This window comes from Nicrophorus vespilloides, unplaced genomic scaffold (genome assembly GCF_001412225.1).
Source record: "Nicrophorus vespilloides isolate i.1.1-1 unplaced genomic scaffold, Nicve_v1.0, whole genome shotgun sequence".
In the NCBI taxonomy this organism is placed as follows: domain Eukaryota; kingdom Metazoa; phylum Arthropoda; class Insecta; order Coleoptera; family Silphidae; genus Nicrophorus; species Nicrophorus vespilloides.
The window spans coordinates 39,656-51,167 of record NW_017096267.1 but is presented as its reverse complement, the minus strand read 5'-3'; the positions used below and the strand labels follow the sequence as shown (position 1 = coordinate 51,167).

The window sequence follows — 11,512 nt, the reverse complement described above, 5'->3', positions numbered from 1 at the left end:
ATTAAAAAAAATGGCATATTCTGTGAATATTTCTGTTGAGGCTCCAATTGAAAATCAGATCCAGGAAATCACCTATGATGGACAGGAAATATATCAATCGTAAGTGTATTAAGCTTGAAGCATGTAGTTATTTTATTAAATACTATATTTCCCTTTCAGACCTTTAACTGTATCTGAGAGTCTGGCGAAATATGCCCAAAAAATAGATTTCAGTAAAACAGCTGACATAGTTGAACCAAAGAAAGAACCTGGTGATATTCCCGATGATAAGTCAGATACAGATAGTAAAGATTCTATACAGTCTAGCTTATGGCCTTGGGATACAGTAAGAAACAAGCTGCATAGTGCATTGCAAGAAGTGTGTGTTCTGGCGGATGTTTTAGCAATAGCAAAGGAGAAGAGGTACATGGTATTGGATCCTGTTCCACAGGAACCAGTAGAAACTAAATCTATAGTACAGATATATGCTAGGAAAAAGGCGCTTGCAGGTGCTGCCAGTGTTCTCCTCACTGGAGTAGAAAGACTGAAAACATCACAGAATGAGGTTGTTAGGAACAAAACTGATTTCCATTTCGAGTTACTAAGATTGCGACAGAATTGGCGCTTGAAGAAGGCTTCTAATAGCATTATTGGAGATTTGAGCTATCGCACAGCTGGATCAAAATTCACACAAACTGGTATGTTTGAAGTAACAAAGGCTGAGGACGATGATAAAACTAATAGTCCTCCAAATAGTCCATCAGCAAGTGGTTCTACTCCCAAAAATAGTTCAGCATTAAGAGTAACAGTACCTTCCGAATTGCAAGGTGTAGCATACATTGAAGTATTATGTCAAAAAGGTAAATCTCATCTAATCTAGCACAATTCATAAATACTAATTCTAAAATGTATTTGTAGATCAGGAAGATTTGTGTAGCGCTAACATTAACTTGTTAGGCTCTGGTCCACCAACATCAAATCCAGATGTACACTGGCAACAAAAGTTAGAAGCAGCTCAAAACGTCTTATTCTGCAAAGAACTCTTCAATCAACTAGCTAAAGAAGCTGTTCAGCTTCAGGCTCCAATTCCGCATATGGTCGTTGGAAATCAGATTATGGCAACTGTAAAAACTGCATGCATATTCAGTCTAAATATTTAATTAATACTTAATTATTTATACAGGTTTTACCTGGGATCCAATTAATAATTGGGCTGTGTCACTCTACAACAGGTGATAAGAAACCACCTGTTCCTGCACCATCAAAGAGCGATCATGATCATGTCTTGGAACATTCTTTACATCAATTATTACGAGAAGTTCATCACAAAAATACTCATCATCCATTTCCGCATCCTTCCACTGGTCCATTAGGACCATCGAAAAAACGCTATCTTGCAGGTTTGTTTTCAGAATACTTGTAACTTTAATAATTATAATTTAATTATTTGTTTATTAATTAGGACCAATGGCAGCCGACCGTTACGAGTTATTAGAGATGACCAAGTCTGAAACGCTCTTGGAACAAATTATCAAGCAAGCCCAACATTTCTTCATGAGAATGAGGACCGAATATGTGCTGGATACAATAGCAAAAGAAGTCAAAGACCCTTTGATTACTTCGCACTGGAATACATTGAATAGCCCAACGCAATCATGCGTGAAAATAAACATATCTACTCATGGATACGACGCAGTATTCAGAACTCCTCTTGTAATTCACGTCGGTGAAAAGAGTTTGAAATGCATCTGCCGAGTGGGCAAGGTGATGCATATGAGTTATGAACCACAGGAGCTCAGAGATTTGATCTTCTGCCACATCAATCAACATCAAATTCTTGCCGTACAAGCGTTAGCTAAGACAATGGGGTGGCAATTTTTGGCAAACTCTTCTCATTTAGGTTTGGGCAGCGTTGAGCCTTTGGGTAATGCAAGTTCTTGCATGTTGGCATCGCCAAATGGTGATAGATTAATCGCTGTAAGATGCGAGCCTCAAGCCGGAGTTCAAGTTTCGGTAGCTCATTCTCCCAGATCTGATTTCTTTCCAAGCAGATTGGTCACGGAAAGGAAATGGGAACATCTTGGTGGACAATTCAGAGATGTGCGATTGGAGAAGATGGAGGGAAGAAATTTCTTACATAAAATGGAACTTCTGATGGCTAGCTTAACAAGCAATTCTTAATTATATGTTTTTTTAAATACATTTATTTAGTGACGTATATTTTTACTGTAATAAGAGGTTCTTATAGTTTTTCATGTATTAATATATTGAATATTTCAATTAAATAAAATAATTTTTTGTAATGAAATTAGTTTCACTTTTATTTATATTTGACAACATTATTTCATATCGATATTAAAATTGTCAAAGTTTATTGTATTTCACAAATATAGTTCTGCATTTTGTAGTTAACTGACATGAGTATGCAAACATATGTACATATTACCAAATTATATAATATGTCGTTTACAAATAAAGTAATATTATAATTTATTATAAATACTTGTTGAATTTTTACAGTTAAATTCGTTTCAGATAATGAATGAATGATTAATGAATTAATTTTTTTTAATTACATTTTGAAATAAGATTACTTATGTAATTAATTAATAATGGCAACAATTGTTGCAATGGGTTAATATGGCATTGTTTTGTTATAAGTGAATGGTTTATAAGACAATATATAGAAATAATAATTCAAAAAGAAGGTTGTCAAATGTAACTGACAAAATTAGTTGAAATAAAGTTTGAGAGGGCGCTGCAAAACAAGAAGTGTATTAATCGATCGGCATTCTACGCCATTTTGCATCGAAAGCGTCGTATATAATAAAGCTCCGTTCTACGATCTTCGCAACGAAATTTGGGTAACTAAATAAACAAAAAAAAACTGAGAGCTTCGAAATCTTCGAGTTATTAGTTATGTATACTTATTTAACAAGCAATTAATCACCGTTTTGGCTGCGAATCTCGTCAGTTTCAATTTATAGAAATTTCCTATATATACGCCCATAAATACATATACATGCATATATAGATTGCTCCTGTTGTCGTTTTGTTTTTGTTTTTGCAAACAAACAAAAAAAGCTACGCGTCGTTAAACTCTCATCGTCTCAAATTACCCAAAAATCAAAATACGTTGAGCTAAAACTAGAAATCTCCGCACATAATTTGGTTAAGTATATTTTTTCGTATCTAACATAAAAAATGTATATCAACGTATTTTCTTTAAATCCAAAAATACGAGTTCGCCATAAACGTCTGATAATTCAGAGACTGTATCCCTCGCTTCCAATTCATTCTACGTTCCACAGAACATCTAGCGACTATGGGTGAGCGAGACAGCGACAAGGGCACTCGCGTATTTGTGGGAGGGCTCACCGAAACAATCAAGAAGGAAGATTTGGAAGGTGAGTTTGAGAAGTATGGAAAACTCAACTCCGTCTGGGTGGCATTTAATCCACCTGGCTTTGCCTTCATTGAGTTCTGCAGTCATGGTGATGCAGAGACTGCCTGTGACAACTTGAATGGCTCAGATTTCCTCGGCTCCAAATTGAGAGTTGAGATAGCAAGAGGCTCTGGCAGACGTGGTGGATTTAGAGGGGCACGAGGAGCTCGTAGAGGATCAACTGGCAGAGGAGGAAATGGTGGTGGTAGTTTTAGAAGCTATAGTAATGAACGTGGAAGTACTAGCTTCAGAGGTGCTCGTGGAACAAGAGGATCAAGAGGTGGAGGAAGATATGATGATTATGGTGCAAGGGAAGAGAGAAGTAGTTATGGCAGCAGAGATTACAACAGTCGAAATGGTGACAGCTTGAGAAGAGGAAGTAGAGAAACATTCAGGGCCAGAGGAACTACAACCAGCAGCAGTGGTGGTGGTGGTGGCGCACGAAGATTTGACAGCAATTCACGCTTCCGCTCAAGATCTCCAGTACCAAGACGTTAAAGATAAGAAGATGAAGAATAAACAATGCAAACTTACTAACCAGTATTTGCACTAATTGACTGATTTTATCTTGTATATTTATCTTCAGTGTAATTACACCAATATCGATTTATTATTATGGATATTACTTTAAGTTTCAAACAGAAAATTTAATTTTTGTATCTAATTTATTTTTATTTATATTCTAACTTGAGTAAGAATCTCTGTAGTACAAAAATTATAATGAGTGAACCCAAATAGATATTTAAATTGAATAACATTAGTGCATACAATCAATTGATCAAACAGCAATACTTAGGAGATTATGCACCCCAATGATGCATAAAAATGTTTCAATAAAAGTTTGAAAATTCGTTTATTTACATTATTCAAAATAATAAATTAACATCTGTTGCTTTCTGCACTTGTTTTTCTATTCTTCAAAATACTGGCAATGAAAAATTCACCTGCTTTATAGGAACTTCTAACAAGCGGTCCACTAGCCACATACAAGAATCCCATTTCCATTCCAAGATCTTCCCAATGTTTAAATTTAGCTGGTGTTACATATTCAACTACTTTCAAATGCCTCTTCGTAGGCTGCATGTATTGACCTAAAGTTACACAATCCACTCCAGCCTCCCTCAAATCTTTCATTGTTTGTTCAACTTGTGCATCAGTTTCACCCAATCCTAACATAATTGATGATTTGGTAATTAGTTCACTATTGAAACTTTTTGCACCCTTGAGCATAGCAAGTGACTGCCTATACTTAGCTCTTCTATCTCTAACAAATGGAGTTAATGTTTCCACTGTCTCAATGTTATGAGCATACACATCCAAATTAGATTTAACAATTGTTTCAACACAATTCAAATTTCCAGCAAAATCTGGTACAAGACATTCTACAATCATATTAGGATTCTGTTTCTTAATTTCTACAACAGTTTCAGCAAAATGGCTGCTGCCCCCATCTTCCAAATCATCCCGGTCAACTGATGTTAATACAACATAATCCAATCTCCAATTGGCTAAAGCAGTTGCAGTATTTATTGGCTCCTTTGGATCTGGTGGTGGAGGCGCTCTTGACGTTTTAACAGAACAAAATCTGCAGCCTCTTGTGCATGTATCTCCAAGCAACATGATTGTTGCTGTAGCTGTGCCATGTTCTCCTCCACCCCAACATTCACCAATATTTGGACATCTGGCTTCTTCACATACTGTATGTAAATTCAATTTACGCAGTTCGTCCTTGAGTTTACTAAAATTACTTCCTATAAAAAATCTATATCAATCACATATGATTATAAATAAACAGAATATCATACCTGTAGGAATTGAAGTCTTTAGCCAGGGTGGCAATCTGAGACGTCCATTCTCTCCTTTCTCTCTCTTCAATTTACCATCATAATCCTCCCAAGTGTTGCTATCTGATAAGACTGGATCAGAGTTTGAGATGAAGTCCTGCAGGCTAGGTCCGTTCACTATTTTCTCTTTCAATTTATCCAAAGTGGCACTGTGTTTAAATCTCAAGTGATTGATCTTTGCAGCATTGTGCATACCACATGGTTTCAAAAACATTTTTATGAATGTGCGTTATCCAATCATTTTTTTAAAACAATTTGATTATATGGGTCGGAGAGGTCATAATAGACTATAACCTTTTTGTTATGACATTGACAGCAATTTTATAAGCATAGGCAATACAATTTACATCAGACTATTATCACAAAAAAAAATCTTCTACTCTTCCCTCTGGAATCCATTTAGCCTAATTACATAAACACCAACAAAAATTAATTAAGAATTTAAAGAAATTTATTTCAGTTAAAAAAAAAACAAATTTTTAGTAATTATATAACAATATACTACTACGTAATTTAAACCTACCATTCTAGCAATTTTACTCTTAATTAAATTGCAATTAACTTAATGCAATAGAAAAAGCTGTATTGTATTGAAATTACATTTATAATTACAGCATTTCAAAGGTATCCACGCGATTTTTGGTCGAACACAAAGAGTTCAATAAACAGATTATTTCATTTTACTAAGGAAAACATTTATAAAGCGTTTTCAAATTTATTTTAAGTATTTATATAAGTATGTACTGACGAACAGATAGTGGAATTATTGTATAACAATCAATACTATCTTATATAATGGTGGTGATGGACCACAGGAATGGTATGTGTTAAATGTACAGGACTGATTACGTGATGAGCAATTGGAACGTGATGAACTTCAATTGGAGGTGAATGGTGAACATGATGATGAACTACATCTCTATGGCCCAAATGAAAGTGCAAACCGCGCCTCTGTCTTAATTCGCACGATGCGTACACCATAAATGCCAAGAATACAACAGCACTCTACAAAAAGAAACCAAATTGAAAGGAACATTAAGAAAACTGTCTTTAAATGTTAAACAAAAATGAACATACCGTTAATTTCATAATTATAATTAAGATTTAATGTATGCGTATGAAAGCTTATTACTGTGAAATTGAAACCGTTGGCTCGGCGTTTTATGTGTTCTGAAACTCGTTACACTTGAACTAAATTGAAAATTTACTTCGATCAGATTACTTGCACAGGGTCGTCTTACTCGATAGTAATTCTTGTTTTATTCATAAATATGATTTCATACAATTACACAAATGAAGATTTATTTCGATCTAAGTTCCACTCCATATATTGAATCAACTCGGGATAGTTTTGTTGATGTTTCATTCTGANNNACTTATTTGGATTTAAAACCTTAGAAATCGAAGACGTATCAACAGTATCTGCATCCTATAAACAAAGAGCATAATTACAAATCTTAATCGTAGAATAATGAACAATGTATACCTTACACTCCAATATTTCATCTAGGTTACTCTATAACAAGTAAATTTACATTAATTATTTTTTGTATTACATTTTTCAAATAAACTATACACTGACATTTGTTGGTGCATATGGTTCTATATCACGATCACTTTGTTGCTCTTCGCGGTACCTATCCTAGAAGACATAATTATTTAGATTTATAAATAAAAAAAAGATATTTTACAAACTCTTGTGAAGCCTTCCTGTTCTTTGAATATCATGAATACATTAGAATTATTTGATTTTGGTTCCCTTATAGATTGTAAAATACATTCCTTGTATAAACAAAATACGATCATTATGCCGTGACTGTTTGTAACTGGAAAAATCAATAAAAATGTATTGTAATAATATGTACTTGCGAACAATATTGGTTTGTTTTTACTTGCTAAAATTGATGTTGCAATTAATGCTGTTAATCCTATATGCAAAGTTCCTTCTACTATTGAATAGATGGACGCTCCTAAAACTACGAGGGTGTAAATTGTTGTAACTGCTGTGAATACTCTTAGCCATATCTTCATACAAATTACGTGTTCCTGTGGATATAAATACATTATAAATATGAATTAAATTCATGACAAATCTATAAAGAAATAACGCTTATTACCGTTAACAATGCGAATATTAGGATTGACGATAAAGCAAATGGAATTATCATATAAATTCCAATTGCTAATACTAAGTACCTTTCGACTAAAATTAACAAAGGTTAATTATATTTTCTATTTAATTGTAACTATATACTTACATTTCTTAATAAAAACATTTTCGATGGGAATGCAGGTATAACTGAAACAAATGGCTAGGAAGAGTAGTAAGTACAATATCTGCAAGTTAACTATTAAATCTTTGGTCTTTTTTTGTTCAATTTGCTTACGAATAAAACGAACGCTGTTATTAATGCTGCAGATTTTAAATTCCTAAATAATCCACTATATTTTACGACTAATAAACACATATTTTGTTTAACCGAATACCTTCTGAACAGATATAGCGTTCACTTGACAAAACTTGTGTTCAAATAGTGTGGGATTATGATTAGATAAATATAATCAGATGCATACAGTATTGCATGTAGTTAGTATTTACATAATGTAAATAGAGAAATCGCGAATTAGTCGAAATGTGTTTAATTAAAAAAATACGTTTGAAATTATCTGATAAGTATGGTTTGGAGATGTGATTAAAGGAAATATCTTTTGAGAGAAGAAAACGAATTGTTCTTTGATTACTCTATTTTATTAATATTTCTCTGTTTTGGTAAATACAATTGAATCAAAGGTGTTTATTATTTATTATTTTTTTTTAGTATTTTTTTATTCTTTAATTTATATTTTATACAAGGACGTCTAAACTAGAACTTATTAAATATTGCACACGATGCGTCACAGACTAAATGGTTCAATTTTTACCAGGATTTGTGGCCCAGGGACAAGCTACCTCCGTGTCCATGTCCTAGGCTGATACCATGTTCCAATCCTCCAAGACCTACTCCGTGGCCTAATTCAGCTCCTCCAAAGCCATGGCCGACGGCGACTCCACCCAAACCGATTCCGTGTCCAAGACCAGCACCTCCAAGACCAATTCCGTGTCCAAGACCAGCACCTCCAAGACCGATTCCGTGTCCAAGACCAGCACCGCCAAGACCGGCTCCTCCGAGACCTCCAAGACCTCCGAATCCTCCGTCCAAACCAACTCCTCCGAATCCACCGCCAACGCCGACGACAACTGGTTCAGGGACGATGACTGGGGATGGTACCCTGACTGGGACGGCTTGGTTGATGGTGACTGGAACTGGGTGCGGGACAGAGACTGGTACTGGTCGGGCTACTGGTACAGCAACAGGTGTGGCAACTGGGACTGGTACAGTGCGGGTAACGGTGACTGGGTATGGTCTGGGTACGGAGACTGGGTACGGTTGTGGTACCTCAACGCGCACTGGACGTGGTACATCGACTGGTACACGTACTGGTACAGGGACAGCAACCGGACGGTTTACAGTAACTGGGTAGGGTTGTGGTACTGGTACTGGGACGGCACGGTTGATGGTGGTTACTGAAGAAGTACTTCTGCCGCCTCCAAGTCCCAAACCGGCACCTCCTAAACCTAATCCGGCACCTCCGAGACCTAATCCGGCGCCACCCAAACCTAATCCGGCTCCGGCGATACCGTATCCACCGCCTAATCCGTGTCCTAAACCATATCCACCGCCTAATCCGTGTCCTAAACCATATCCGCCGCCTAATCCATGTCCTACACCGTATCCCAAACCGTGTCCCAATCCATGCCCGCTTCCGAGAATACCACCGTTCAATACGGATCCACTGTATCCGTATCCCAAATCGATGAGTCCGCGTTTGCCCTTCTTAACATCCTCGCAAGAGATGCTGCCGACGATGGCCAAGACCAGTGTACAAATCTGCAGAGGAGAATTAATATTAAACCTATTGTTTTTTTTCGTTTTTGGGAGGATTATTTCGCTTACCTGGAAGGTCCTCATGGTTGTAAAAGTGTTAATGAATGATGTAGAAAACAGCGTTTCGGCCAACTTATATACTGATCTTGAAGTTTGCACCACCACCACCTGAAAGACGTCGGTTACGCGATGGAATATTGGATTCAGCGCGGCTTTCACTGATACACATATGCTGAACCGGAAGGTTAGACTAAGCGGTTACGTTACACCGATACAACCAACGACATTTCGTCCGTTCACTCGCAACTAAATTCAAATTTTTAGCCATAAATAAAGTGCATTTTCCAAATAATAAAACCTAACGACCAACGGCCAATTTTCCAATACGTTAGGATATAGAAATCATTGTACACAAAAATATGATGATTTCGAAATCGTATTAACAAGAGTATCATTATTATATTTACGACACGCCAATAAAAAAGAGCGCTCGCTCTTGCACAACTAGTCCACCGAAAATATTTCTTCTTAACCATCAGTACTTACATAATCCCGCTGCTCTAAAATTGAGTTACCTCTAAAAACTGTAATTACCGTATTAAGAACGTTTCGCGGTTCCGTAACTTCTTAAAGAAGCGCACTAATTTATATGTTTCAATTAATATTTTAATTCATATTTTTCAAGCATCGAAAAACAACTAAACGGCGTGTAATTGCGAATTGACCTTTGCATAATTTATAAAATCAAGCAAAATATATGTGTAATCACACTTTGATCGTTGTTTCCTTATTATTTTTTTTGTATGTAGGAAAATGCATGATTCATAGAAATCAATCCGGGATACATTCACTTTTAATATTATATATTAATTAGTATCTTTAAAGGGCTATCGACCTTCAACCGCATAATATCGAAGTGGGCTGAGTCGGCTACAGCAATTTCCATAATTTTGCTTTGTTTCCCCGTTGCGCTATATACATAATACGTGTTCTAGAAAAATTGAGAATGTGTTTCGGTTTTTGCTCTAACAGTAAATCCATTTCTGCAGTGTTTCCTTCGCAAGAACACAAATACAATTGCGACACGCTCCACCGTGATTTGCAAATAATGCATTTTGCTCTGTTTGTTTTATGATTCCTTCAACTACAATGAAAAAAACAACAAAATATGAAGACAACGAAAAATTGCGTAAGGTAATCCTATCTAAGAGATTGCCCAAAACAACATTATTTTTTACACACAAGGTTATAATGTGTATACAAAAAAAACAACAACACTAAAATAAACTACGTATAAAGCAAATTGTATACATCAATGTCGTTTTGAGAAATTTTCAAGCTTTTTTATAATCCAAGTTTTAATTAAAATAAACAAAATGGAAATTTATCGCTGCTTGTAAAATTAATGTTAATTGCCCAATATTGTGTGTGTTTTTTGTTGTTAATGCTGTTGTAGTTTTTGTCCATGCTTTTTTTGTGTGTGTTTTAATATTGGGTTATGTAATGAGAGTCGACTTTCTTTTTCTTTAGTTAATTAATTTGAATTAATTGACGCCCATGGAAAGCTTCTTACTGCGAAGATCATATTTCGTGTGGAGACGATTAAAGTGAATTGTAATTATGAAAGAAAAACGATGAATCTTGTATGCAATTGCTATATGTCACGAGACCGCATATATTACATATTCGATTCTATATTAATCTGATATTTGCTTGAATAACGCAATGACTTGTAAATTATGAGTATCAATACTTTTATGCATATACATATTAAAATGCAATAAAAAATATAATTTCATCTAAGTGAATATTATAAATCGTTAATGATATTTAAGAGGTAGATATAACATAAGCATGAGTTCAAATTAGTTTGCATTAAATTAAAGAATATTCAATTAAAAAATTGATTAATTTTAGTACCAAATGTATGTACAATGTATGTTTTACTAACTCAGTATTATTACTTTACATACCTAAAAGACCTATAATAAATTATATTATATTATAATAATAAATTGTATTTTACTTCAGTTATTGTAGGCATTGAGATATAAGTATAAATGATATGCAGTTTGATTGCGTAATAATCCATTTTTGGTAGAAATCTCCCGGCGAGCGACATGATTTATGTGGGGACATTTTGCGCGCATACAAGAGTATTTCCTTTAGCATAAAATATTTGCAACATGCATTGGCGACACGCTTATGCAAGAAGTCCAGCTGAACATAAATGCAACCGTTCGTTGTTGCACCGAGTTGCCATAAAGATTCAGCACTCTTTCCTCTTCATTTCTTCTTTCCTTCCTTCTTCTTACCTC

The 11,512-nt window shown here is 35.1% G+C and overlaps 6 protein-coding genes across 6 annotated transcripts; 2 read left to right on the top strand and 4 right to left on the bottom strand.

Annotated features, from left to right (window-relative positions):
* LOC108556480 (mediator of RNA polymerase II transcription subunit 17) lies at positions 1-2,228 on the top strand. The gene is made up of 5 exons (XM_017912615.1): positions 1-99; positions 160-839; positions 898-1,103; positions 1,163-1,379; positions 1,442-2,228. Exons 1-5 carry the CDS (start codon positions 11-13, stop codon positions 2,158-2,160), a joined length of 1,911 nt encoding a protein of 636 aa, XP_017768104.1. The 5' UTR covers positions 1-10; the 3' UTR covers positions 2,161-2,228.
* A 517-nt stretch (positions 2,229-2,745) lies between these two features.
* Positions 2,746-4,275, top strand: LOC108556484 (RNA-binding protein Rsf1). The gene is made up of 2 exons (XM_017912619.1): positions 2,746-2,843; positions 3,291-4,275. The coding sequence occupies exon 2, from the start codon at positions 3,305-3,307 to the stop codon at positions 3,920-3,922; it is 618 nt and encodes a 205-aa protein (XP_017768108.1). The 5' UTR covers positions 2,746-2,843; positions 3,291-3,304; the 3' UTR covers positions 3,923-4,275.
* Positions 4,259-5,593, bottom strand: LOC108556483 (lipoyl synthase, mitochondrial). The gene is made up of 2 exons (XM_017912618.1): positions 5,230-5,593; positions 4,259-5,175 (listed from the first exon to the last, which is right to left on the bottom strand). The coding sequence occupies exons 1-2, from the start codon at positions 5,480-5,482 to the stop codon at positions 4,304-4,306; spliced, it is 1,125 nt and encodes a 374-aa protein (XP_017768107.1). The 5' UTR covers positions 5,483-5,593; the 3' UTR covers positions 4,259-4,303.
* A 421-nt stretch (positions 5,594-6,014) lies between these two features.
* LOC108556482 (histidine-rich glycoprotein-like) lies at positions 6,015-6,631 on the bottom strand. The gene is made up of 2 exons (XM_017912617.1): positions 6,346-6,631; positions 6,015-6,273 (listed from the first exon to the last, which is right to left on the bottom strand). Exons 1-2 carry the CDS (start codon positions 6,355-6,357, stop codon positions 6,052-6,054), a joined length of 234 nt encoding a protein of 77 aa, XP_017768106.1. The 5' UTR covers positions 6,358-6,631; the 3' UTR covers positions 6,015-6,051.
* Positions 6,554-7,764, bottom strand: LOC108556477. The gene is made up of 8 exons (XM_017912611.1): positions 7,656-7,764; positions 7,527-7,605; positions 7,386-7,471; positions 7,161-7,314; positions 6,964-7,094; positions 6,851-6,910; positions 6,755-6,784; positions 6,554-6,697 (listed from the first exon to the last, which is right to left on the bottom strand). The coding sequence occupies exons 1-8, from the start codon at positions 7,734-7,736 to the stop codon at positions 6,554-6,556; spliced, it is 765 nt and encodes a 254-aa protein (XP_017768100.1). The 5' UTR covers positions 7,737-7,764.
* A 345-nt stretch (positions 7,765-8,109) lies between these two features.
* Positions 8,110-9,401, bottom strand: LOC108556481 (glycine-rich cell wall structural protein 1-like). Its single transcript, XM_017912616.1, has 2 exons — positions 9,264-9,401; positions 8,110-9,197 (listed from the first exon to the last, which is right to left on the bottom strand). Exons 1-2 carry the CDS (start codon positions 9,276-9,278, stop codon positions 8,187-8,189), a joined length of 1,026 nt encoding a protein of 341 aa, XP_017768105.1. The 5' UTR covers positions 9,279-9,401; the 3' UTR covers positions 8,110-8,186.
* Positions 9,402-11,512: the final 2,111 nt, after the last annotated feature.

Bases quoted from the DNA above. Each gene is read 5' to 3' on its own strand.
- LOC108556483 (XM_017912618.1), bottom strand. From the start codon at position 5,482: ATGTTTTTGAAACCATGTGGTATGCACAATGCTGCAAAGATCAATCAC. The intron at 5,176-5,229 runs GTATGATATTCT...GATTTTTTATAG, and splicing joins AAAGACTTCAATTCCTACAG to GAAGTAATTTTAGTAAACTC.
- LOC108556480 (XM_017912615.1), top strand. From the start codon at position 11: ATGGCATATTCTGTGAATATTTCTGTTGAGGCTCCAATTGAAAATCAG. The intron at 100-159 runs GTAAGTGTATTA...TTTCCCTTTCAG, and splicing joins GGACAGGAAATATATCAATC to ACCTTTAACTGTATCTGAGA. The intron at 1,380-1,441 runs GTTTGTTTTCAG...TTTATTAATTAG, and splicing joins GAAAAAACGCTATCTTGCAG to GACCAATGGCAGCCGACCGT.
- LOC108556484 (XM_017912619.1), top strand. From the start codon at position 3,305: ATGGGTGAGCGAGACAGCGACAAGGGCACTCGCGTATTTGTGGGAGGG.